Source organism: Carassius gibelio, chromosome A21 (assembly GCF_023724105.1).
Source record: "Carassius gibelio isolate Cgi1373 ecotype wild population from Czech Republic chromosome A21, carGib1.2-hapl.c, whole genome shotgun sequence".
NCBI lineage: Eukaryota > Metazoa > Chordata > Actinopteri > Cypriniformes > Cyprinidae > Carassius > Carassius gibelio.
This window is the reverse complement of record NC_068391.1, coordinates 16,953,276-16,981,183: the sequence shown is the minus strand read 5'-3', so window position 1 is coordinate 16,981,183 and position 27,908 is coordinate 16,953,276. Positions and strand designations below refer to the sequence as shown.

General features: G+C 38.5%; 2 protein-coding genes across 2 annotated transcripts; one reads left to right on the top strand and one right to left on the bottom strand.

The window, feature by feature from the left end:
* Nucleotides 1–110: 110 nt before the first annotated feature.
* Nucleotides 111–2,361, top strand: ca21h17orf97 (chromosome A21 C17orf97 homolog). The gene is made up of 2 exons (XM_052537519.1): nucleotides 111–457; nucleotides 1,275–2,361. Exons 1-2 carry the CDS (start codon nucleotides 265–267, stop codon nucleotides 1,619–1,621), a joined length of 540 nt encoding a protein of 179 aa, XP_052393479.1. The 5' UTR covers nucleotides 111–264; the 3' UTR covers nucleotides 1,622–2,361.
* aifm5 (apoptosis inducing factor mitochondria associated 5) lies at nucleotides 2,268–27,319 on the bottom strand. Its single transcript, XM_052537514.1, has 17 exons — nucleotides 27,210–27,319; nucleotides 26,976–27,085; nucleotides 14,399–14,443; nucleotides 14,209–14,290; nucleotides 14,019–14,131; nucleotides 12,592–12,678; nucleotides 12,416–12,507; nucleotides 12,141–12,271; nucleotides 9,807–9,922; nucleotides 9,639–9,710; nucleotides 9,405–9,468; nucleotides 9,229–9,305; nucleotides 9,025–9,142; nucleotides 8,014–8,112; nucleotides 7,843–7,918; nucleotides 7,652–7,756; nucleotides 2,268–3,859 (listed from the first exon to the last, which is right to left on the bottom strand). The coding sequence occupies exons 1-17, from the start codon at nucleotides 27,316–27,318 to the stop codon at nucleotides 3,820–3,822; spliced, it is 1,536 nt and encodes a 511-aa protein (XP_052393474.1). The 5' UTR covers nucleotide 27,319; the 3' UTR covers nucleotides 2,268–3,819.
* Nucleotides 27,320–27,908: the final 589 nt, after the last annotated feature.

The following is a 27,908-nucleotide window of genomic DNA, read 5'->3' as shown; positions in this document are numbered from 1 at the left end:
AAAGAAGGTGTGAACGCCAGACTGTTTTCCTCATTCTCTGATGGGAACATAGGAGGAGTTCTGTTTCCATGGAGATGCGTCATCAAGCGCATACGACCTTCACGCGGATAGAACGCTGAGTTTTTCGCGATACCAACTAGTAAGTTTATATAACACGTTAAAGTTTAATAATGTGATAATATCTCTTTTAATACTCATGAAATTGCATTGATTTAACGTTACTTTAAACTGAAAATAGGACGTCAGTAAGTAATGTGTTGAAGTATGGCATCACTTAGAGACAGACGGATTAAAGGCGCTTCTCAAACAACAAACATGCGCGAGGAGATTTCAGTTAAAAAGGAGTTTCACGTCCCACCTTTGAGTGTCGCAATGAAAGAGAGCAAGAAGAAGAGGAAAGACACAACAAAAGAGAAAAAGAAGTCGAGGAATTGCATTAACCAGACAAGAGATTCAGGTGAGCTGGTTTGTAAAGAACGACTAGAGCTGAAAGTTACTGGAGGTAAAAATAAATAAATAAATGTAATCAAATGAATCATATCATTTGAAAATGTAGCTGTTGGTAGTGGTAGAGCATTGTGTTAGCAGTGCAAAAGGTTGTGGGTTCGATTAATTTAATTTTCATTTACTCAACTTATATTGTTCCAAATGGCTTTCTTTTTTCTGTTGAACATACAAGAATATATTTTGAGAAATTCCTTAATTTTGTTTTTGGTCCATTCATTGGAAGTCAATGGTAACCAAAACCGTTTGATCATTCTTCAGAATATCTGGTATTCCACAGAAGAAAGCAAGAAAGTCATACAGTTATGGAATAACGCCAGGGTTAGGAAATGATGACAGAAGTTGCCTTTTTGGGTGAACAATCCCTTTAAATTATAAAACAAGTAAAAGAGAACAAAAAAAATAATCAGTTGGAAAAAAAAGAGCAAAATACATCGACATTCAAGATGCATTATTCTATACATAATTTGTAGTTAAAATTGATTTTACAATGAATGTTTAGATGTTTTATTGTAAGACAAGGTATGATTAGAAATAGAAATTCCATTGCTGTCAACTCAATAACATTATTAAAACATTTATTAACAGTCTGTCTTTAACTGTATTTTACTTGTGTTGATTGATAGCTGCCTACTTCAGTATATTAGTTGAACATGGGTAATTACTGACATTGTCTCAAAAGCATTGTGATATATTTTAAACCTCCTATATGTTCTCTCTGTTCTGGGAGATTAACTCATAATCCATCTACCCCTCTGACCTTCCTCTAGAGAAACTCTGGACAGAACAGTGGACCAACGGAGAGATGAGTGATGTTCAGAGCAAAGGTCAAGCCAAAGCCAAAGAACTAAAGAGCAGGCAATCCAAAAATCCCAAGGGTGTATCAGAGGTGGTTCCCACAGAGGAGGACAACTCTGATTTGACTAAGCTTGAACAGAACAGCTTGAGGTGGGAAGGAGCTCTAGAAGACCCCACTGCAGAGGCACAACGGTTAGAGGTCTACAGAGCCAACCGCCGTAAACGTTATATGGCATCAAGACAGGCTTTTCTACAAAATATTCAAAACCCAAACTCTTCTAAACTAAATACACGGAACAAGCCTGGAGTTATAGCATGAAGTCTTATATTCAGTCATCTTTCACGTGGAGAGTCTATTAGATGTGAATAGGCTGCATTTTACTACAATAATCATGTTTGATATTTTATCAGGGCCTTCAGGAATTTCACTTGTGTTTATTGATTTAGGCATAGTTCACTTTAATTGAGTAAATGGCTTCAAAATAGTGTCTAATTAAAAAAAGGGCATTTAAAAAAAAACTTTTATTCAGGACGTATTAAATTGTTCAAAAGTGAGTGAATATGTATATAATGTTTTTTTTTTTAAAAAAGTTAATCTCAAGTAAATGCTATTCTTTTGAATGTTCTATTCATCAAATAATTTCAAAACACTGTTTCTAAATATCAGTTTTATACATTAATTTAGAATTAGGAATGATTGGACATTAAGAAGTGTTTCTTGAGAACCAAATCAGTATATTAGAATGATTTCAGAATTAAAAAAGCAGTTGTTTTAAATATAAATTTTTCAAAATGTTACTGCTTAAGAGACATCCTTCAAAAGCATGAAAAAAAAATCTTATTGACCCCAAACGTATATATATATATTCACGTCGTATAAAACAATATTGCTATTAATAATGTTTATATCAGCTCATGCTCATAATTTTGCTGTACTTTTCTTTATGAAAGTAAAGAAGTCCAAACCAGTAAAACATAATTTATTGCTCTTTAAAGGTTACAGATATTTATGAGTATGACAAATGTGCTATATTTTTAAACTGAGTAAAAAACAAGACAATGAACCATGACTCATGATGCAAATGATACACTTGCTTTGCAGCACATTTCTGATAAAAACAGCCTTGTGTGTGACTTCATCTGCCTGTTATAATGGTGACTCGTGTGTGTGTGTGTACATACCTTACTATGCTGTATATAAAACTGTGATCAATAACATTATAAACTGAAACTGTAAAACATGGTTGCCAACCTGATTTAGTTTCTTGCAGTAGGTAAGTAAACTGGACCTACTAAAGGGCTCATCCATTTGCATGTCATTAATAATGCATTAGTGCTGCAACTTGCTCCCTGCTAAAAACTGGACCAGCATGTTTTGCTTTGTAAAGTAATGTCAGGTTTTCACATTAAAAGCAATATTGTGCTTGTTAGCAATATTATAGAATATCCATACAGAATGTCAAAATGTCAAATACAGTAAAACCTTTTCTCACCTCTTTTTCTACCTTCTATATAGTGTGCATTTTGTGGATCACTGCTCCCCCTTAATAATAGCAATAAAATGGGTTGTTGTTTTTTTAAATAAAAACTTCAGGGAGTCTACTTAAATCTAGCTTCTTAAGGTCTAAGCTATATTTCGTGGCCCACATATCACCTTCAGATCAGGACTGCTTTATTTGACCCATATATCTCTGCACAAATTCTTGTTGATAAGAACAGAAGTGAGTTATGAGGATTTGGGATCAAAAACTGGGTTGTGTGGTAGAGGGGAGACAGAATAAGAGGCAATATAAGAGAGCAGCTCAGCATTTCTTTTGTAATATGCCCTTTTGTAACATGTTTTTCCAGCTCTATTATATATGCTCCCCCTTTTGTGACCACCGTCACATTCAGCATCCTTTACTCAGTGTTCATCTAATCCTCCCAAGCGCTATGATTGGATGTTTGCTCAGTGATTGTCTATTTTTCCACTAGCCATGCTCCATTTCACAGCTTGATCACCAACTACGCCACCTAGATCCATCAACCATGCACATGCAAGAGTGACATAATAACTGATTCTCTCTATTACATCTAGTTTTCCTTCAAACATTGAGTAAATTCTGAACAAAAGATATAATATATGAAAAAAATCATCTTTGTTCAGCTCATTCCTAAATATGTGACCTTAATTAATAATATTGATAAAAAATAAATATATGATTGAGTTCATATTCAGAAAAGTGGAGCCGAACCTGAGCTAACTGGCAAAATCTGCAGCAAGAACAGAATAGAAGCGTTTCATCTTTTCTTAGTTGTATGTGGGTAGTGGTTCTCCTCTCTGAAAATCAGAGTTAAAATGGCAAACTCTTTGTGAACTGAGTACAAAGCTCTCGAAGAGACATAGTGTATGTAATGCACTGGCCTTTATAAATGTTACGAAAAAACGGCTTCAGAGTAAAGACATGATTGGATGGGATGAACTGTGGACAGAATGGCTGAATTTTGATCATTCAGTGTTCAAACTGTTTTTGGTGGTCACATGGGCTGCAGCTTCAGCCAGCGAAGGTCATCTGACCTATAAAAGACAAAAAAAAAAAAAAACACAGAAAAAACATGAACAATACAAAAGAGCTCTGACGGTATGTGGTCACTTTTAGCCTCTTTGAAAGAGCACCTAGCATTTTTTACATATTAAGTTATATATGAAGAAATAAATTATGCATTTGTAAATGTTTAAAATGATTTACACTCACAACAGAAGAAAAATCCTTATTGGTTTCACAGAAAATTGTTAAAGCTCCATAAGAGTGTTTCCTCCTTTTTCCTTCTCATTGGCCTTATCCAAAATAACATACTCTCTGAGTAGGCACTTCTTTTGAATAATTAATCACTCTGTGAGCATTATAAAGTATGAATGTGTGTAGTATGAATAACATTCATCATGTTATCACTGTCATGCAGGGACGCAATTCTGATAAAATATGTGGTTTCAATTTTGGTTTTACACCAACACTGAGTGTAGGGTAATGGTCAGTTTTAGAATCATTTTTAATATGCATGGATTATCAAATCTAAAACACCACAAATAACATAATATTTTTTTCAGGTAACTATTATTATTAACATAATTTAAGGAAAAAAGAAAAAAAGGTATTTTTTTCATTGTTTTTGACACGTATATCCTTGCATTTTAATAAATGATGTTATATAAAGAGTAAACAGTAATTAATAAACAAATAACCCTGATCATGGCTATCAATATTATCACAGTATTGATAAAATGTTTTGGAAATGCTCAAAAAGTACTCATACACACAATAAAATCATGAGTTTTATGTCAAAACCCAACAAACAACAAATACATTTAGAAGCACTATGCACTTTTTGTTTGCATAAACACATAAATAGTAATAACAAACAAAAAATCTTGGTTGGGTGACTTACAACATAACATGTTATCTATTAAACTTGTGCTGTGTGTTCAAATAAAGGTTTGACAAAAAATGTTTTATGAAATGGTAAACCTCACATTTCAGTCTTTAAAACATTTTTAAGAAAAAGATCAAAATCATAAATTATAAGCATCTCATCTGCTCTATAAACAATTCTTCATAGTCTACCTCAGGGGTGCCCAACCCTGCTCCCGGCGATGAACTGTCCTGCAAAGTTTGGCTCCAACCCCAATAAAACACACCTGACTTTAATTTTTAAGTGAGCCTGAAGACCTTAAAGGTACAGGTTGTAGGACCTGCCACGAGAGGGCGCACTATCAAAACAATAAAAATCACGTGGTTTGACGCTAGAAGGAGCATGGAATGATGGGGTTTTTTGTCTTCTACCCAACCGCTGACGGCCATCAATCAGACGGAAAGATAAATCATGATTTTAACGCGAGTTCAACAATTTGAGCGAGTAGATTACATAAAAAGTCAATGCAAAGACTCGATCAGACAATGGATCAGACGCGTCCTCGCACGGTTCTAGAGACGCGATGCCCCGCGTTTGACGTATATGCCCCACTAATACTAATCTTGTTGATCGTTATAATAGCATACAGGCGACTGCACTGCCCCATGTCACTGATTAGAATGGGAATTTTCTCATGATTTACAAGTAGTTGAAACATTAGAGATATTGTTAGTAACCAGCTGGACAATATATATAACACTAGCCTAGTGGTTTTGGGATATTTTACTGCAAATATCTTACAAATTTTACCTTTAATTAGTTGCTTCAGGTGTGTTTGATTAGGATTGAAGCTAAACTTTGCAGGACAGTCGATCCCCAGGAGCAGGGTTGGGGACCCCTGGTCTACCTTATCCAAAGTGTTGAGATTTTTTGAATAAATATTAGCCTGTTTTCAATCTACCAGTTAAGATTTACAATAAAAATATGATCTATTTTTCACATTGGTCTGAACAAAATAGGCAGACAGACTTTGAAAATGTAACTCCGCTGTCTGACAGCAGGTGGCACTTATGGACCAGCAGAAATAGAGCTGTTTCTCCGGTAACCACTGTAAACAAAGCAGTGCTGCTCTTATAAACACTTCAAGGCATTATTACATTGTTAGAAGATAAAAAGCAAACCATGCCATCAAAACTTTTCTGAAGACAGTTGGTTGTCCTCCTTATGCATTCAGATAATTAATTTAAGCATGCATTCTTTCATTTAATTTCTTTAACACTCCTTCCTTCATGTTTTCACACAAAATATAACCTACGTTGCCTGTTGCACCTGTGTGAGTCAGACTGTTAATCTTGCTTAATGCTGAGCAGTATTTATCACAAGTTTTTCCACATATTTAAGAATTAGTCCTTATTAAAGATAAAACTATTCAGTGAATAGCAGGTTTGAACGAAACAGACAGCAAACTTCTCTTTCAGAGCAAATATTTGGATCTCAAACGCATCAGTTTACATTCATTTAAAATGCTTTATTTTAACTTAGACTGTGCTTATACGAAGACATTCCCCAAAACGGCATTTTGACTTTATTTTAATTGTATTGGGCCTTTCGAATGGGTTGAGATGAAAAGTGAACTCATTCTGTAATGGTGCGCCTGTCTGAGAAGCGGCTGTGTGTGCGCTTTGGGTGCACTTGCCTACGTAAAACATTGCTTGAGTACCGAATTAGCTCTCTTTCATGATTTCTTACTCCTGAATGGTTAAAATCTTTTGAATGCTTACTGGCAAAACTGAAAAACAGGCATATGAATTCAAAAAGTCAAAAATTGCAAAAAGCATTAAGCTGAAAGGGGAAATTTAAAAAAAAGTGGGAGGGGCATGTCTCACAAACACCCCAATGTTTACATGGGATAGTAAAGAGTCCATTAAAAAGTAAAAAAAAAAAAAGTGACGTGACATACAGCCAAGTATGGTGACCCATACTCAGAATTCATGCTCTGCATTTAACCCATCCAAAGTGCACACACACACACACACACACAGTGAACACACCTGGAGCAGTGGGCAGCCATTCATGCTGTAGCGCCCGGGGAGCAGTTGGGGTTTCAGTGCCTTGTTCAAAGGCACCAACCTAAGTCATGTTATTGCCGGCCCGAGACTCAAACCCACACCCCTAGGTTTAGGAGTTAAACTTTCTAACCACTAGGCCACAAGTTCCCCACTAGATGTGGAAGCAGTAAGTCATTCAGATACTTTCACACAGACTGGTGTTTTGTGAATTCAGACATACTACTCTTTTCACATACTGTTTTTCATCTATTATATACAGTAGTAGGGAAGTATGTGATTTCAGATGTAGCCATTGTTTGGAATAGTATACTACACTCTCTCAAAAAAAAAAAAAAAAGGTAAAAAACTGCCACTACTTTCAACACGTACTAATATGTATACTTGACGTACTAACATATACACTTTATGTACTAATTTATACCTTGAAGATCCAAATATGTTCCTTTCAAGGGTAAAAAGGTACAAATATGTAGATTTTGGAAAGGTACTGCCCCAGAGACAGCTTTTGTACGCTTTTTGTACTACTTTAACTATTTGTGCAATACTACTGAGCAAAGTATTAAAATTTTCAATTTTGATTAATCAAATTGGGGCCATAGGAAAATAACGTCTTCATTAGGTGTGTAAAAAATTAACTAGTAAACTATAATGAAACATTAACAACATTTGCTGCAATACTTCATTTTTGAAAAGCTATAATAATGTTTTTTTTTCTCTCTCAGTGTGGGCTAACTAGGCTAGAGCTAACCAGCCAAACCCCAACTCCTTGGTTGTACTGGTTGTTTAGATAGATGAATAAAATCAGTAATGAATAAATGATGCAGTGAACCTTCAGTGAAGGATATCTGTGTTTTCACATATACTGTAATTGATGTTGAGTTCTCACTCACTCTGCTTCTGCCTTTGTAATCACTCTTCCTTCCGCCAACCTTTCTGCTACCACAGAGACAGCCGGTTCAACATTCAATCCTGATGCTGCCACCACCTCATCATCCCTGCAGTTAAAAGTACAGAGACAATATTTCAAGCTTTAAAGAGAAAACTAATTAAGAATGGACAACATTAGCCTACAGCTTCTTACTTGATGTAAAGTGCCAAAAACTTCATGTTCTCAAATTTCCCTTTCAGCACCATCTCAGTGTATCCCTCCCCGTACCCTATGGATAATGAAGAATAAGGACATAATTACATAAAAATATCTGTATTTTACAATCTGTAAAGCATGATGAGTTTGTAAGTTAAAAGACCGCACCAGCATATCGTATAGTTCTCCCCAGCAGGACGGTCCAATAGAATGGCACTGTGTTTAGCTCCACCTCCCTGTGCAACATGCTTAAGGCTGCAATCCTTCCTAATAAGGCAAATGTTATAATGCTATCAAAGCAATCTGAGCACCACAGTTGTAAAATTATGTATTTAAAAACTAGTGATGCACCAATTTTAATTTTTTTGAAGTTTTCATTTACCCAAAAACCAAAATGGAAAATTAAGTTTTGATAATTACATTTGGGTAACTGAATCTGGTATGCTGTTCACAAGTGATAAACCACCAAAGAGATGCCTCTCAATACTTCAGTTGAGATAATTCTACAAATTGTTCTCAAAAACGCTTTAGAAAACTGATTTGGGCTGAGTAGCAAAACAAACTTGTAGCCAATCAATAGTAAGGGGCATGTCTAGTCATGATGTGGAGGAAAGAGTTCAGTGCACAGGACAGAAATTAGCCGAGCAACATAAAGATAGAGATGGCAGATAAAAAAAACAAAAGAGGAAAACGTCTGCAAAACAAAAGTAGGCTTAAGTCAATAAGGCAAGAAGTAGGACCCGTGTAAATATCGGATCAAATTTCAAGCACTGGAGAGAGCTCGAGGAGCAGAAGGCCTGTGATTGGAGGCTGAGGTTGTTTTGTTTCTTCCCGATAGGTGAAGAATATTTGCAGTAACACTGTGTCTGTGCCGCAGCAGCTAAAATCTGTCTAGTATACTGGACGTGACAAAGCGACCATTGAAATTATTATAAATTTGTGTCAATACATCATAAATAGCAGTTTTCTGTCGGGTATTTGTCATGTCATGCCAAGCCGCACCCAGTGTAGACCATAGATATGTAATGTATATATATCTATGGTATAGACAGCATCACAGATTATAATGAGTTCTATCGTATTTTGTCATGCCACGCCACTCTCATCCGATGTAACATTGGTTTTGCTTTGTTTCACAGAACTAATGGTTGCATACGTATGTGTGGCATCTTTGATTACCATGTGCCTGTGCTATCTGCCAGTGGCCGATGCTCACATTCTGGCCTTTTGCCATTTTGAGAGGAAAGCAGGTCAGATCTCCTGCACAGTAGACGTCTGTTATGTTGGTCCTCATGTACTAGACAGACAGGGATATGATTAAATCAAAAAATAATTTTTGGAAGTGTAATGTTTGAGCTCAAAGAAATTGGTCTGAGCACTTACCTTATCCACAGTTACATAGTTCTTAGGGTCCATCCTTATTGGACTCCCTTTCAAAAACTCTGAATTGGGATTGACACCTTATATGAAGATAATTGGGGAGATGAGAGCACAAGACTGTTGTTCAGATCATTTAAATTCAAGAAGCACTTTGTTCTCAGCTCAACCACTGTACATACCAATTCCAACAATCAACAAATCGGCTTCAATAGTGATACCGCTCTTCAATTTCACAGCCTTAACCTATGAAAAAAACATTAATTCTGTTAATAAGTTATAATGGATTAGCCCATCGTCAATTTAAATGTACTTGATAATGTATTTCAGTCAATTAACTTTAACTTTAAGAAAGGACTAGTGTGTTGTTTTTGGAAAAAAAATATATTTGTTTTTGGAACATATGTTGACTTTACCCTCCTATTTTCGCCTTGAACTTCTGCGACGGCGTCATTCATGTGAAATTTCACCCCTCTCTCTTCCAGCATCTTAAAGAACAAGTAAACCAAAGTAAGAAGATAATAATTCAGCACATATTTGATATCAGTATGACTGAGATGGTTGTACTGGCCTTTATAACATACCATCATGGTGACCTTTCCTATCTCTGGGCCTAGAGTCTTTTGATAGGGGAGTTCACTGCTTCCAATGATTGTGATACTACTGGCCATATTTATCATATAGGCGGCCACTTCCATGCCTTAAAAGCCAAACACAATAAATGTGTTATTTTGGGGGAGGGAAGCATGCTGAAAGAATAATTCACATAATATTTTGTCATCATGCTCTTTTCCATACATTGAAAGAAGGCAGTGACCTAGGGTTGTCAAGTTCAAAAATAAATAAATAAACTATAGAAGTGCTATAATATTGCTCATGTACTATACTTCATGTTTTCTGAAGCCATATCTTTTTGTGAATAATACACTTGCTGCAATACTTCATTTTTGAAAAGCTATAATAATGTTTTTTTTCTCTCTCTTAATGTGGGCTAACTAGGCTAAAGCTAACCAACCAAACCCCAACTCCTTGGTTGTACTGGTTGTTTAGATGGATGAATACAATCAGTAATGAATAAATGATGCAGTGAACCGTCAGTGAAGGATATCTGTATTTTCACATTTACTGTAACTGATGTTGAGTTCTAAACATATTCAGGAATCTATATCTATCTATATTTAAACAATGTCCATATATTCACTTTCAGTGTTGTGAAGGAGACTTTAGAAATGTAACATGTTACAGATTAAGTTAACCTATTTAAGTCTTCGGTTCTTTAAATTTGTGATGATTTTGGCTCACATTTAACAAAAACCCACCAATTCACAGTCTCAACAAATTAGAACATGGTGAAATGCCAATCCGCTAATCAATTCAAAATACCTGCAAAGGTTTCCTTGAGCCTTCAAAATGGTGTTTCAGTTTGGTTCACTAGGCTACACAATCATGGGGAAGACTCCTGACCCGACACCCTTCACAAGGAGGGTAAGCCACAAACATTCATTGTCAAAGAAGCTGGCTGTTCACAGAGTGCTGTATCCAAGCATGTTAACAGAAAGTTGAGTGGAAGGAAAAAGTGTGAAAGAAAAAGATGCACAACCAACAGAGAACCACAGCCTTGTGAGGATTGTCAAGCAAAATCGATTCAAGAATTTGAGTGAACTTCACAAGGAATGGACTAAGGATGGCTGGGGTCAAGGCATCAAGAGCCACCACACACAGAGGTGTCAAGGAATTTGGCTACACTTGTCGTATTCCTCTTGTTAAACCACTCATGAGGCGTCTTACCTGGGTTAAGGAGAAGAAGAAATGGACTGTTGCCCATTGGTCCAAAGTCCTCTTTTCAGATGAGAGCAAGTTTTGTATTTCATTTTGAAACCAAGGTCCTAGAGTCTGGAGGAAGGATGGAAAAGCTCAAGCCCAAGTTGCTTAAAGTCCAGTGTTAAGTTTCCACAGTTTGTGATGATTTGGGGTGCAATGTCATCTGCTGGTGTTGGTCCATTGTGTTTTTTGAAAACCAAAGTCACTGCACCTGTTTACTAAGAAATTTGGAGCACTTGATGTTTCCTTCTGCTGACCAGCTTTTTGAAGATGCTGATTTCATTTTCCAGCAGGATTCGGCTCCTACCCACACTGCCAAAAGCACCAAAAGTTGGTTAAAAGACCAGACCTCACCAGACCTGAACCCCATAGAGAATCAAAAAATGTAGATGAGCTGAAGGCCACTGTCAAAGAAACCTGGTCTTCCATACCACCTCAACGGTGCCACAAACTGATCACCTCCATGCCACCCCGAATTGAGGCAGTAATTAAAGCAAGATGATCCCCTACCAAGTATTGAGTACATGTACAGTAAATTAACATACTTTCCAGAAGGCCAACAATTCACTCTTATGAAGTATTCTAATTTGTTGGTGGGTTTTTGATAAATGTTGTTGATAAAAGAACCAAAGACTTAATCTACTTCAGTCTGCGTTCATTGAATTTATTTAAAACACAAGTTTCACAATTTGAATTGAATTACTGAAATAAATGAACTTTTCCACGACCTTCTAATTTATTGAGATGCACCTGTAAATTGTATAGCACAGCCGCCACAAAATTAGACTTTTTACTTTGAAATTGTTCTGAGGTTAAATACAGATTTGATATTGTTTTTGAAAGCAAATCTTTGCATAGCTATGACAAAAAACATGTAGCTACTTTATTTACCCCCCAACACTGTACACTTTATATATTCAAAAGATTGAGATTGGGATATATATTTTAAGTCTTGCAAAAATTCCTAAAATGTTGACATTTTATCTATCTATCTATCTATCTGGGATACATCCATGAATCAAGTGACAGAATTAGCTTTGCAGATGCAAAAACAGTTGCAGTGAGACAGAGGGTGGTGAATGTGCTTGTGTGTGTACCAACGAAGGAAGTGCCCACAACGACTGTCCTGCAGCCCATGCAGGCATAGTGGATGCTCCGGGCATCCTCTGGGGTTTCCAGCATTAACACATTTTCCAGGTCCGCACCAGGGCAGTCTAGGCTTTTTGCTCTGAAGAACAAAGATCAAGTAGTGTCTAAATTCTGCATAGATGAAAGTTGAGTAAAAGATGAAAAATAATACTGTATCTAGACATATAATATAAAAGTACAGTTAAATAATACTTTATATCAATAATCATCATCAGACACTTACCTGCATCCTGTTGCAATAAGGATTTGGTCATAGCACTGGATTAAGCCATCATCAAATGTCACTGTTTTTTTCTTTGTGTCTATTGATAAAGCCTGCACAAAGAACAACTCTGAGATTTTCATATGATGAATATGAATATTTGTATAAATGATAGGGAACACAAGATTAACTCTCACCTCTTTTTTCAGCCAGACCTCGATATCATACTTGTGGAAAAATTCAATTTTTCTCATTAGGAGACTGTCACTCTCAGCATTCATTATCTAAAAAAGATCATAACAAAAGCTTTTGATTTATGCACAAAAGTTCCTGGGAAATTCGCTTCAGTGGAAATGTGATTATGGGAGCAGTTATATGCTTATTTGAAAGTGAAAAAAAAAGTGAAGTGACATTCAGCCAAGTATGGTGACCCATACTCAGAATTTGTGCTCTGCATTTAACCCATCCGAAATGCACACACACAGAGCAGTGAACACACACACACACTGTGAGCACACACCCGGAGCAGTGGGCAGCCATTTATGCTGCGGCGCCCGGGGAGCAGTTGGGGGTTCGATGCCTTGCTCAAGGGCACCTAAGTCGTGGTATTGAAGGTGGAGAGAGAACTGTACATGCACTCCCCCCCACCCACAATTCCGTCCGGCCCGAGACTAGAACTCACAACCCTTCGATTGGGAGTCCAACCCTCTAACCATTAGGCCACGACTTCCCTTAATTTGGTGCTCAAGAAACATTTTTTATTATTATCAATGTTGAAAAAACTTGTCATCCTTAATATAGCATATTCCGATTTAATCCTGGAAATTTGGAAAGAAAAAATATATAGTTGCGAATAAAACAAAGATCACTGGAGTACAGTTTTAGGTCTCTCTGCCTAAAAATGTAATGTTTAATTCGATGTTACTTGCCCTTTCCTTGTGATTATTTGTGAAATTTACCAGAAATTTCTGAGTGGAAATACTGTAGTTTCAAAGTCATTTTTTCAGTGTATGAAAACAACTGAGAGAGAGTAAGAGTTCATTTGTAAACAGTAAAACATTTCCTATAATGTTTCAACAGGCCTAAAGCAGAAGTATACTGATAATGTAACTTACTACAGTCTATAGCTATTAAAATATCTTCATATATGAGATTCACATTGGTTGCTAAGACCCAAACCAGTTTGGATTGTTCTGCGAATAATTAATCTCAAACCGCATATGAAATGCATTCAAAGTATATTCTGTAAATTTTTTATATTGTTTTAGGAAATTAAGATTAAAGGTTTAAACATTTTCAGGATATTCACCATCCAAGATGTAACCTGTAATGACAACATTATTGTAATTGTATAATGCATTGCGATTATTAATGTCTTGTCTTCCTTGCATATGTTCAAGCAGTATCACACAATCAAAAATGCTGATCTGCCTTGTGTGTGATAACTTTTACACAACAGTTCAATAAACTAGAAAGAAAAAGAGTAACCTACATTTTAAACAATAATGTCAGTTATGGCAGCAAGAATAAATAAGCAGAATCATTCAAATGTAGTCCCAAATGTGTTAAATTTTTTCTTGTAAAAATTATTCTAGCAGCAGTTTTCACAGATCTTGTGCCTCACCTTGCTGAGTCTGGTTTTGTCGTATGGAAGGAGGTCATCTCTAGATACCATAATAATCCTGCCGCCATAGTTTTCTTGCCGTAGTGTCTCAGCACACATTAAAGAGGCTGCGCCTGCACACAAAAATATACACCATCATTAAAACTGTCCAAATAAAACACAGCAAATGTATCAGACATTTTTTTCTTACCTCCTCCTAGGAGCATGACAGTGTGTAACACCGCTTGATCTCTGGCTCCCATCCATTTTATACGTTTAGGCTGACCCTGGATCTGTACAGAAAATATTTTTAACAATTTACTCTCAGAATTGTCCTGATTTTGATTTTGGTTTTATAAATATAATATAGAAGATAAAATGTATATATGAAGGTACGTTACCCTTTTCTTAACAGACACATAAACTTTGTTGTTTTCGACTTTAACCTGTCAAGAAAAACAACAGATTAAATCAGTCAATATGTTAGCATGTACACTAACCAATCAAAGGTTTGGATTAATTACAATATTTTTTTATGTTTTTGTCACAAGGCTGCATTTATTTGATCAAAAATAGAGTAAAAACAGTAATACTGTATTGTATTGAATTTAGAAGATCTGTTCTCCATTTGAAGATAAATGTAATTCATTCCTGATCTGCCAAAGCTGAATTTTTTGCAACATTACTCCAGAATTCAGTGTTGCATGATCCTTCTGAAACCAGTGATGAGTTTCTGCTTAATTATCAGCGATTATAATTGGTGCTTAATTAATATTATCAACATTAAAAACTTGAGCATTTATTTGAAATATAAATCTTTTGTAACTTTAATTAGTGAATTTAGTAGGTCCTTGCTGAATAAAAGTATTATTGTTATTATTTTATTAATCTCAATTACCCCAAATTATTGAAAACAACTGTTGGCTGGTTGCTCGACTGGCCCGGCAGCCACCAGTGTTTATCTGCCCTGAGTCTGAGATGGTGGTATGGGCTCAACTTCAGGAAGGATCCCCCAAGGCAATCCACAATGCATTAATAGAACCCCTCGAGCACCAGGATGGGGAATGGTATGTAGCACAGTCTCTAGTGGTGGTGAATGGAGGTAAGCTGCCAGTGAGAATGAGCAATCCATATCCAGTAGAGGTCCCACTGCACCGACCATTGGCCAAGGTTACGCAGTCTGACGAGTGTGATGTCCATATGGGACAAGAGTTAGTGGTCCAGTCTGATGACTCTGGAGCTGTGGAAGTGGCAATCTGAGCTTTGACTAACCCTTCTGAACCCTCTTTCAGATCCTATCTTTGTCATCAAGGGAGATGGCCTGAACACAGATCAACATCAACGCATTCTGCAGCTCTTAAAGAAGTAGAACAGTGTTTGTCTTGCATGATGATTTTGATGGAACCAATGTAGTACAGCATTAGATATCCACGGTGCGGCTCCGCCCTGTCGAGAGCGCTCCCGTCCCCCCAGCTCTTTATCCGGAACTGAGTTGAAATGGACCCCCAAGACTGCCAGAAGAAAGCATTTACCACTCCGATGGGCCTCTATGAATTTGACCGCATGCCTTTTGGCCTTTGTAGCGCACCAGCAACCTTCCAGAGGCTCATGCAGAGGTGCTTGGGGTCCATAGTGTATGACTTTTTGTTAATTTACTAGTTAATTTACTAGATGATGTGGTCTTGTTCTCCTCTGACTTTGACAGCCATCTTCACCATTTGGAACAGGTGTTTCGGAAGTTGCATGATCATGGCCTGAAGTTGCAACCAAGGAAGTGCAAGTTGTTTCACCAACTGGTAACCTACCTACATGTCATCAGCAACCAAGGAGTAGCAACTGACCCTCAGAAGACAGCTGTGGTAGGGGAATGACCTGTCCCACAAACCATCAAACAGCTGCGTTCCTTGCTGGGCTTTGCTGGGTATTATAGAAGATTTATTCATGGATTTTCACAACTTGCTGCCCCTCTTCATGCCTTGCTGAAGGGAACGGCCACTGCCCAACAGGGAAAAACTAAGGTGAATTGGACTGCTACTGAACTTACCAGGACTCCTTTGACAGGCTAAAACAAATCATTGGTATAAATGGGCCATAACAGAAGTTTAAGGATTATCTGTGGGGGGACACCATTGTTTTTACAGACAACAGTCTGCTTGTACATCTAGCCACTGCCAACCTGGTAGCTGTGGAGCAATGTTGGGTGAACCAGTTGGCCAACTTCCAGTACACCAAGTTTCGCCCTGGTAAAACTAATAAAAATCTTGATGTCGGCTGATTCAGCCCTTCCTGTGGAGTACATTCATCAGACTCAGGACCGGTGGTTTAACTGGCAGTTTCAGGACCCAGGGTTGCAGCTCCTGTGGAACTGGAAAGCTGCAAACACGCTTCCAACATCCCAATGAACGAAAAGGTGCTCCTCAACAGGTAAATCGAGTCCTGCGTGAGTGGGAATGTACTGTGGTTTATGGCAATCGAATGCAACGCCAATGCACCGACCAAAGGACTTTTGAGATATACAGGCAAGTGTTGGTTCCAGAGCAGGAAGCACGAGAGCTATGGCAAAAGTATCATGAAAGCTTGGGCCATCAAGGAGCAGAGAAGATCTGATCAGTTATGAGGAGACAGTTCTATTGGCCCAGCATGCTGAAGAGCGTGGAGACCTGGACGGTGACCCATCCTCATTGTCTCCAGCAGAAGGCTGGACCTGAGGTAAGGGCTCCACTGGCACCCATTTCCACGTCCTACCCCTTTGAGGTATTGGGAATAGACTACCTTTCACTGGCACCCGGGCACCCTTTCCCTTATATCTTAGTCATGACTAACCTCTTCTCCAAGTATGCCTTTGCAGTAGAGGTCTTCACGGGTCCAAAAAAATTGTGCCCGAACCCGTAGGAGACCCTTAATATACTACAGCGAACCGACCCGGACCCGTCTAATATTTCAAAATCTGGACCTGGACCCGTGTAAGACCCGACCCAGACCCATATATTATTTGAAAGCTGGACCTGAACCCGCCGGGAAGATACAGACCTGACTGGACCCGATTGTCATCTATTACACCTTAAATTGCTATTACAAGTACCTGACTGTCTGTGATACATTACAATCCTCTGACAAGAAAGTTATCCATGTTATTCCTCTCTTTATTCCAAGTCCAAGCTTAATCCACTCATTATTTCAGCTTCAAAAGTCCACTAGATGTCACAGTGACGGAAGACAAATGCAACTGTGCACATGTACATTCTCACTCGAGTTAACTCACATAATAACTCGACTGTTTGCCCTTTTGAACTATAATAACAATCGCTCGTGCAATGCCATGGCTGTTGACGTTATTTATTTGCGAACATCTCTGTGCTCTCTGCTTTGCGTCGAGTCTGAATCTGGCCAATAAAATTTTAAGATTAAACGGTTCATTTATATTATTATAAAAATGGGAGAAAATGTAAAGCGCGGTTTGGCGGTCGAAGTGTCCCTCACTGGTTGCCATAGAAATATGAAACGCTCTCAAAACTACACATGCATGCTAGCTGTATCCACCTAAAATATGCTTTAACGCAATTTGAGCGTCATAGAAAACATTCATCTGACAGTTCACCTCATATTGTGTTGCTGATTTGAAATATATTAAATATTAGTGTGTCAAGTCTGCAAGCATTATCCCCATGCGTGCACTTTGATTAACTCTGAGTCTGCACACTCTGCTTCTAAAGGCAGAGAGAGAGAGAGAGAGAGAGAAAGATCACTCTTTTCTTTTCCTAATTTTACAAGTTGCAATTTACAAAAAACACAAGCAGTGTTTGATCACGGCCGGGTGTTCTCTGAGTCCGATGACTCCTATCGCACGGGTATTACACACAATGTTAAACAGACCCAGGACCCAAGGTAATAGATTTGGACCCGAACTGGACCTGGCTGATCATTTAAAATATAGACCCGAACCCGTACAGGTCCCAGGTCAACTGGTCTCAGGTGCACTGTAAGACCTCTACTTTGCAGAACGAACAAAGGACCAGTCTGCAACCACTACAGCCAAAGCGCTGTACAGTGCCTTGATCCAGGTGGTGGGGTGCGCAGAAAGGATTCTCTCTGACCGTGGGGGGCTTTTCAGTCATCAGTAATGGAACCACTGTGCCAGTTGTATGGATGCAAACAGTCCCAAACCACCCTTTACCAATGGTGCATGCAAGAGGTTTAATCAAACTTTGCTGTCTCTCTTTAGTTCTTTTTCAGAGGCTGATCAGAACCACTGTGTCATGGTTGGTAAACCGTGGCCTTAGATTTTGCACTATGTGTGTGGAGTGTGTGTGTGTCTTGTGTCAGCACTGATTGTTTAATGTGGGCGACTTCGTTAATTGTTCATTATCACCAGCTGCTACTCATTACCTGTTCCCTACATATTGCCCTGTCTTTCATGTTTGTCAGAGCATTGTATGCAGTCCCAGAGTTACTTCCTGATTTTCTCGTTCCCGTTTCATTTTTCTTCTTGTCGCTGGATTTTCTTCGTCTCTGAACCCCATCCACTCCTCACCTTCCATGGACTTCACGGCTCTTCCACCACAGTTCCTGTGTCACGCTCTCCTGCTGCCTACTCACCACCATGCCTTGGATCACCATTGAACATTGTGACTCCCCGGAGAGCTACCAGACCTACGGCACTCACCCAGCCTCCTGTCTCCATGTTATTTGTTTGTATGACCGCTTAATAAATTCATCTTTAACTCGCACTTGCTTCCTCCCCTCCTTCCAGTCGTTACACACTGGCCACAGAGTCTTCATGCATTACTACAGGCTTATAATAACACCACCCATGGTTCCACTGGTATTACCGCTTATTTCATCATTTTCTGCCAATATGATTGCCTCCGAGTGGACTGGGTCATAACCTCATCCCCTCCCGTACTAATATATTCCTTGTCAGATTGGGTGAAGCAAAACTACAGAACTCTGACACAAGCCTACGACATGGTAAAGGCAAATGCTGAGAGGCAGCAACAGAAAGACCAGCAAAGGTACAATTGACGTGCCAAAGGGGATTCGCTTCTGCCAGGGGAACGAGTCCTCCTGAGGAATTTCCACTGGTGTGCAAGGGGCAAGCTGGCACCGCGTTGGGGTCCGGAATTTTGGGTGGTGGTAGCCCGACCGTGATCCGATCGACCGGTCTATGTAATTCATCCAGAAGGTCATGTAGGCCTCACTAAGACTATTCAACGCAATAACCTGCGCTGTTGCCCTGTGAACATGTCAATAGAGGAGCCTTCAGAAGGGGAACCGTTTACAAGCCGACCACAGGCCATGTCCTGTTATCCGGTCATAGTCACTCCACTAGTAGGGGAGGGAAATGTCACCGGTGGACTTTTTTTTATTAGCAGAGACGTTAGTCTCACAGTGTGTGTGCATCAAATTTGTAGTGGGTTTTGTTGCTATTATTAAATATGCCCTAATTGACTCTTTTTAGACACCCGCTCATGGACAAACCTGGCAACCTGTCCTGCTGTTTTATTTCTATGCCCATATTTGGACTGTACTTTGGACCCTGCTAATGTGACTTAATCTGTTATTAGAACTCGTCATGCACCACCTTTCTGCCTATATTTGGGCGATACTTCCTGTCGTTGAGTAACGTTATTATTGCCACTTCCTTGCTGCTGATGATTGCAATTAGCGACTCATTGTCTAACAGCTGGCCATGCCTGGGTTGATGGAGATAAAAAAAAATGGTTCTTTAGTAGAGAGAAGGGACGTGCCTGGTGGTGGTTGATCTGCTGCCATTGTGTTCAATGGACTCTCCTGCTCTGCAAATTAAGTCCATGTTCTCAGGCTTCTCTGTTACTCTACTGTAGCTGAATTTCTTTCAGTGCTCTCTAATGTTGCCTGAAAGGCCAAAATTATATTTTACTACCACACAGTGTGAATGTGTGTCCCTCTGCTATCTGTAGTGTCGGTGTTCATTGTGGTTGCTTGCTTCTAGCCTCAGCAATGAAAACTGTGACTATCCTCAAACTGCACTAAATGCTCGCTATTGTTGCCTGAAAGGCCGTAACTATATTTTATCGTATACGTTACAGTGTGTGTGTGTGACCTGCTATCTGTGATGCTGGTGGTCATTCTTGGTGCTCTTTTCTAACTGGGTTATCTAGCTGGGTTATCCATTTTGGAGTTCTGAGCCCAGTGCTGCTGCGAAGACTGCCTTGGTTACACCGGAATCTCCCTTCAACACTCAGTGTTTGCTGCCTAGAGTACTGTAACCTTCTCCTCTGGGTCTGATGACTGCCGTGACCCTCTGGACGTGTCCCCTTGACTGTTTTAGGGAGGACAGCTGGAGTGAACTACCGAGAAGCCAACCATCACTGAACCTTAATCTCTCTCTAAAGGGTTTCAGAGACTTTTAGTGAACTTTCCCTTACGTATTAGTATTGTCTATTTAGTGCTTGCTGGCCCATTAATAAAGTGTTTTTTTATTTCAACTTTGACTGTCTGTTGGTGTAGTGGATCTGACTCGAATCAGACAAATTAAAGAGTCAATTAGGACTGTGGTTGAAACACGAGCCGAATTCTTCAGTAAGGCAACAGGAAGTCATAAAACATTCTGTGCCACAAGTCCCAAGCAAGATAACCAACCAACCAATGCTTTCACAGAACAGCTTTCAACATTAACACCAATAGAACAATTATTGACAGTTTCAAATAGGAGAAGAGATTGTCAAATTTGTTGTTCGTAATTTATAGGCAATGCCGGACATCACGTGTAAACCCATGAGAGTACTACACAAGATCCTTTGGCTTCCCCCACCTAGCAGAAGCAGACTGAAATTCCTAAGGGGGGGCCTTTTAACCTCTGGTCTCCACAGAACATCCCTAAATCAGATAATGGCACAGAAACTGTCTTTTCTACATTATATATGGACCAAAATGAACTCAAAAAGACTTGTACCGTAAATGAATATCAGTCCATCGCTTTACTCCATATTCAATTATATGTAACCCACACATTTGACTATCATGTTATAATCACTTATTGTGTATGTCTTTTAATAACTATGGGATAGCTTAAGGATTCATAATCCTGTTTGGTATGTGTGTGATTGAATATGTTAGCTTGAAATAGTCCTGACCATCAGTTATTTGTCAAATGTATTGTAACAGATATGCAGGTCATCGATTCATGGGTTAAATTCAGGCATACAAATGAAACCTTTTTGCACTAAATGCCTGGCCTGGCGCCAGCCTGGCTGGACTTAAATTATTTACGATACCCGTGCGAGCCTCAAAGGGGACATGAAATCCCCCCCCCCCCACACACACACATAAGCACAGACGCGCAAACAAACTTTTCTTTATACTTTTTATGTAAGTCTTTAATAATAGGTATTTTGAATATGTTTGTGGGTACAATGGTTAATCCTTGTTATGCGAGGATTATAATTTTACTAGCTTATAAATTGGAAATGTTCTCCTCATCTTAACTTTCTCAAAGAGCCATGTTTCTGTAACCCCCCACTCATTTACAGCTCATAAAACTTTATGACCCCCCTGGGCAACAGGACAGGAGAGAAGCCAAGTCACTGGTTTCTTTTCCCAATGCATTCTAAACTATTACCTTTTGTTTTTATGTTTTCTAAATGTATTAAGTATTTCTTTTTGGTACATTAGATGTTTCCCATATAAATTGGGACTATCTGCAATTTATTAGCATGTGTTAATCTTTAAATGTGTGTAATTCTGCATTTGAATGTAACTTCATGTTTTGATAATTTATATACATTATTTTTGGTATCTGTGTAATCGTCATGCTTTGACAGACCCATTTATCTAAAGCAAAGTAATGAAAAATTTATTAATCTTGAATTAGAACTTGCTAGAATATCACTGCTGAAATTTAACAAGCCCTAAAGTTAGTAGAGTGGGTGTTTCCACAGAGACAAAGGAACTTTTCCCCCGCTTCAGATCGCGGACGTTCATTGGTTGTTCACGCGAAAAGAGGCGTGAACCATCCCAAGCCATAAGAACCGACCGAACAAGATCCGCCACTTCGCTTCTTCTCGTTTTTCGTTCTCGGACACGCTGCTCTCCTGTGCGACCCTCGTCGCCTAGGGCCGCCCCCACCCCAGCCGGGAGGCGTAGAGGACAGCCATTATCATGGCTCCTTCGGAAGCTTTCGTTTTCGTTGTTTTGTTTTCTTTTATTTACTAAGTTTATTCAACTATCCGCCTCTCCACACAAGGAAGACGAACTCTGGAACACTGCCTTGTTAAACCTTTCAAATACCGCGCAATCCCGCAACAGCCGGAAGATGAACGAACACCCCTTGCCACAAAGGACCACGCGGCTCCATGCTCATGCCATCCTACGCAGCTCACACGCCACGCCAGTCTCAAGCCATGCACACTGGGCCATGCAAGTATCGTTTTCTATGGAGATTTTAAATGCTGCTTTAAAGTTGGTCTGTGATTTGATTCGTGTTGGCTGACAAGGGTTACTGTCTATGATTTTCTTACCTGAGCTCATTCTGTGATCTCTTTCTCTCTCTCTCTCTCTCTCTCTCTCTCTCTCTCTCTCTCTCTCCCTCACTTGGATTCCATTATGTCTTGTACAAAGCTTACTGTCTGCATTGTCGTACGCATATTTACTCTGTATGATTTGTAGTCTGATGTATTATTAGTCAATTATTAAAAACCCATATATTATCGATTGTTTTGGCCTCCACCCCACTCACATTACGAGTCACTGAGATGTCTAATCTAGCTACAAGCTTTAAATTTAGAAACTAAATTTATAATAATGATAGGATAATGTTTTCGTGGCCAGAGAATATTTTTCCTTGAATTATAAGAAGTGATAACTTTATTGAAAATTGATAGGTCAATTTTACGGCCGTTTGCTGGACAAACCACTGTTTGATTTGCAGTAATTTACAGTAAGAGATATCACATAAATTGATATGAAGAATGGAACATTGACATATTAATGAGTAAATTACAGTGCCCTGTAATGATTTATTGATGAATGCAATTGAGCTATTTTTCATAATGAATAAAATATTAGTGTAACTGTCATATGAGATACATATTAATCATATTCCTGATTAATTATTCAAATTCCCTATATATCATTTGAGTTAATTATTCTGTACAACTCATTGTTGCTACAGTATCATATTCTTGTTATAGGGATCATGTCCAAAATTAGACCCTGCAAGAGCGGGAAAATTCGGACCAAATGCTTGGTAAGATAACATATGATTTATGATACCCCCAATCCAAGACAATATCTGATTGGTCAAGACAACATTTGAGGTGTGGCCAACAGGCCAGTTTAAATACTTAGGACGCCATAAAATCTTGCTTTTAGTTGTTAGCTATGCTTCTGCTATTAGTTAAGTCTGCTTTTAGTTTTAGCTCTGCTTTTGCTATCAGTCATGCCTGCTTTTAGCTTTTAGCTTTGCTTCTTAGCTTTAGATTTTAGCCATGCTGTTTGTCATCACTGTTTTTTGAGCGCGGTTCCAGCGTGCTTCAGCCTGCACGCCTGCTGCTACTTAGCCATGATGAGCAGAAACACCACCTAGTCTCGTCAAACTTTATTTTATTTTGGCCAGAAGTGTATGAAAACACTAACTACTTACCAAAATAATTTTATATATTTAAAGGGATAGTTCACCCAAAAAATGACAATTTGATGTTTATCTGCTTACCTCCTGGCCATCCAAGATGTAAGTGACTTTGTTTCTTCAGTACAACACAAACCAAGATGTATAGCTCAAACCATAGCAGTCTATTATTCTTATAATGTTTGTGGATGGGAATCACAGCTAAAACATACAATTTAAAAAAAAAATACACAAAACCAATTTAAACCCTGTGGTTCGTGACAATACATTGATTGTGTAAAGACAAAAAAAGATCAGTCTGTGCAAGAAACTGAACAGTATTTACCATATTTTTCAGACTATAAGTCGCACCTGAGTATAAGTCACATCAGTCCAAAAATACGTCATGATGAGGAAATAAACATACTGTATATAAGTCGCACCAGACTATAAGTCGCATTTATTTAGAACCAAGAACCAAGAGAAAACATTACCGTCTATAGCCGCGAGAGGGAGCTCTATATTTTCAGTGAGAGGCTAAAGGAGCACTGAGCAGCATAGAGCGCCGTCTCATGGCTGTAATAGACAGTAATGTTTTCTCTTGGTTCATTTCTCTTGGTTCATGTCAAATTCATTTTGATAAATAAGTCGCACCTGACTATAAGTCGCAGGACCAGCCAAACTATAAAAACTTATAGTCTGGAAAATACGGTATATCAGTTTTTACCTCTTATTCATGCAATGACCGAACAGCTTAAACGCTCCTGAGCACATCCTGTTGTGCACGTTCTCAGTAGCAGGAGCATGAGGAGGCATCTTCTTCTTGCTTTACAGAGGATCATAGACTTATAAGTGCATTACCACCAACTATCTCTCAAGTGGATCATTGACACTCCTAATTGAGATTGTAGATAGAGTGTCAATGGTCCACTTGAGAGATAGATGGCAGTAATGCACTCAGAAGTCTGCGATCCACTGTAAAGCAAGAAGAAGAAGATGCCTCACGCATCTGCTGCTAGAATGTGCACAACAGGATGCATTCAGAGAGTTCTAACAGTTCAGACATTGCATTAAGTTTCTTGCACAGACCGATCGTTTTGTGTCTTTACAAAATGTATTGTTACAAGCCGCAGTGTTTAATTTGGTTTTGTTTGTGTATGTTTTTATTTTGTTTTATTGTATGTTTTAGCCGTGATTCCCATCCACTTACATTATAAGAGTGATAGACTGCAATGGCTGGAGTTAAAAATCATAATTTGTGTTCTGCCTAAGAAACAAAGTCACCTACATATTGGATGCCCTGGGGATAGGTAAGTTATAGCAAAGCAACAAAATGCAATCATTTTAAAAAGGGGGTGATTCTTTTCTATATACCCACTGTGTAAATATATATATATAGTGTTCCTGTAGCTCAATTGGTAGAGCACTGCGCTGTCAAGTGCAAGGTTGGGGGTTTGAATCGCCGGGAACACATGATTGGTAAAAATTGATAGCCTGAATGCACTGTAAGTCGCTTTGGACAAAAGCGTCTACTAAATGCATAAATTTAATTTAATTTAATTTGATTTTAATATATATATATATATATATATATATATATATATATATATACACACACATACACACACACACACACGCACACACACACAAACACAGGGAAAAGAATCACACCACTTGAAAGTAATCACATTTTGTTGCTTTGCAGCCTGAAATGAACAGACACACACAGATTTTGTTTTATCCAGCTGTATTTGCTCAGTGCAACTTATACCTTCTAGTGAAAAACATAACACCAACATGTCAGAAATAAATAAATAAGTTAAAAAACAGAATCACTGAATTGGAAAAAGGTTCACCCCCTCCTAAAAATGACTTGTAAACTCAATCATGTGTAGCTGGCACCTTCTCAATGGCACACAAATCTGTTTGACTTTCAACTGTCTTCAGCTGCGGTCATTTTGATTAGCTCAGCATTAAAAGAGCTTTCCTGGAGCATTTCAGTCCTTGGTAGAGCAACTGAAGCAAACAATCAACTATGAGTAACAAGGTACTGTCAAAAGATCCCGGAGAGAAAGCTATGTGCAAGCATAAGTCAGGAGATGGATACAAACAAATTTCAAAGGCTTTATCAATGCCTAGAGCACTGAAGTCTATAATTACGAAATGGAAGGTATATGGTACAACACAGACCCTCACTGAATCAGGACGTCGCTCCAAACTGGATGAAAGAGCCAGGAGGAAACTGGTCAGAGAGGTGACCAAGAGGCCTACAACAACTCTGAAGCAGCTGCAGGAATTTATGACAAAGAGTGTTCATTGTGTGCATGTGAAAACAAATCAGAAATGTGTCTTGTAGGTAAGGGTTACAAGAAAAAGCCACTCCTCAAGAAAGGCTACATGCAGTCACGGCTGAGCTTTGCCAAAACACACCTTGAAGAAGTACTCTGAGGCAGATGAGACTAAAATGTAATTATTTGGCCTCAACACCAAATGATATGTCTGAAATCCAGTACAGCTCGGCATCCAAATAACAGCATTCCTCCAGTAATGCATGAAGGTGGTAATATTGTGCTATGGGGGTGTTTCTCTGCAGCGGGGACTGGAGCACTTGTCAGGATATAATGAAAAATGCATGGGGCAAAAAAAACACATCAAATTCTTGAGAAAAATCTGCTACCCTCTGCCAGAGAGTTTTTTAAACTTCCAACAAGACAGTGACCAAAACCACAAGCAAAACTGAGCATGCAGTGGTTGAAGGAGAAAAAAGTGAATGTCCTTGCATGGTCTAGTCAGAGCCCAGACTTAAACCCCCTCGTAAATCTGTGGAATGACTTGAAGAATTTAACTGAACTTGAGCAGTTCTGCGAAGAAGAGTGGGCAAATATTGTCTAGATGTGCAAAGTTAGTAGACAAATCCCAACAGACTAAAGCTGTAATTAAAGCAAGAGGTGGTTCAACTAAATTCTGACACAAGGGGATGATCCTTTTTTCAACTCAGTGATTCTGTTTAAAAAAGAAAATCTGACATGTTGGCCTCATATCTTTCACTTGTATGTTATAAGTTGCTCTGAGTAAACAGCTGGATAAAACAAAAACTGTGTCTGTCTTCATTCAGGCTGCAAAGCAACAATATGTGTAAAGTGGGGTGATTCTTTTCTATACCCACTATATGTGTGTGTGTGTATATATGTGTATATACATATATACTCTATATATACACACATATATATATACACATACATATATATATACACACATACACACACACACACACACACACATATATATATATATATATATATATATATATATATATATATATATATAAATTTACTGTACATTCTTAAAAATTCTTTATGTTAAGCAGTACAGAAATGTATGGTAATACATGCCTTGTGGCAAGGCAGACAGTCAATTCCAGGATACTCCTCCAAGTCACCGGTCTTCACATTGAAACAGGAACCATGCCAGGGACAGCGGACCCTGTGACCTGACAGCACCCCTGCAGAGGAACCACAAACACCCACTGTAATACTACAGGCTCACAAGTCTTTTCTAGTAATGTTTTACTTCTCCAATGTTATTTATCTAATCAGATGGAAGGCAGTAGGACCAAGCTCGATCACCTTTGCTCAGAGGGGCACCATAGTGTGTGCACTGGTTACTGATGGCACTGTACACCCCATCACAGCGTACCAACAGAACATTGTGCTCACCGACCTCTACCTCCATCATTCTAGATCACAAGAACAACAAACACTCAGACATTTTCGGTTTTACACAGAGTGAGTGTCATTCAACAGCTTTATAGTCACAAAACGGTTACACTTCAGTCTAGAGCCAAATTCTCACTATTAACTAACTATTAACTATGAATTTTGTCTCAATAAACTCCAAATTTGTTGCTTATTAATAGTTATTAAGGTAGTTGTTAAGTTTAGGTGTAGATAGAGATCTAAAAACCAATATGCTAATGTTAGCATGCATGCTAATAAGCAACTAGTTAATAGTGTGAACTGGTCCCTGAACTAAAGTGTAAACAAAACATATGACTTAAAATAAATTTACAGCCTTAAAAAACAATGATCAAAACTGTCTAAAATTTACACAACTATTTGTAATACAGTCCACAATTTAAATGTACTTTTAAATATTGCTCAGGATCTTTTGTGCATCTTTATTGATAAAAGGTTCAAATATTTCATAATTCAATATGTATATTAAAAATACAATACATATTAAAAATGAAAATGACAGGCACTTATAGGGAACCTACTCTCCGTCTTTGAGTTCTGCCTCGTCACATACAACATCTGTCACCTCTT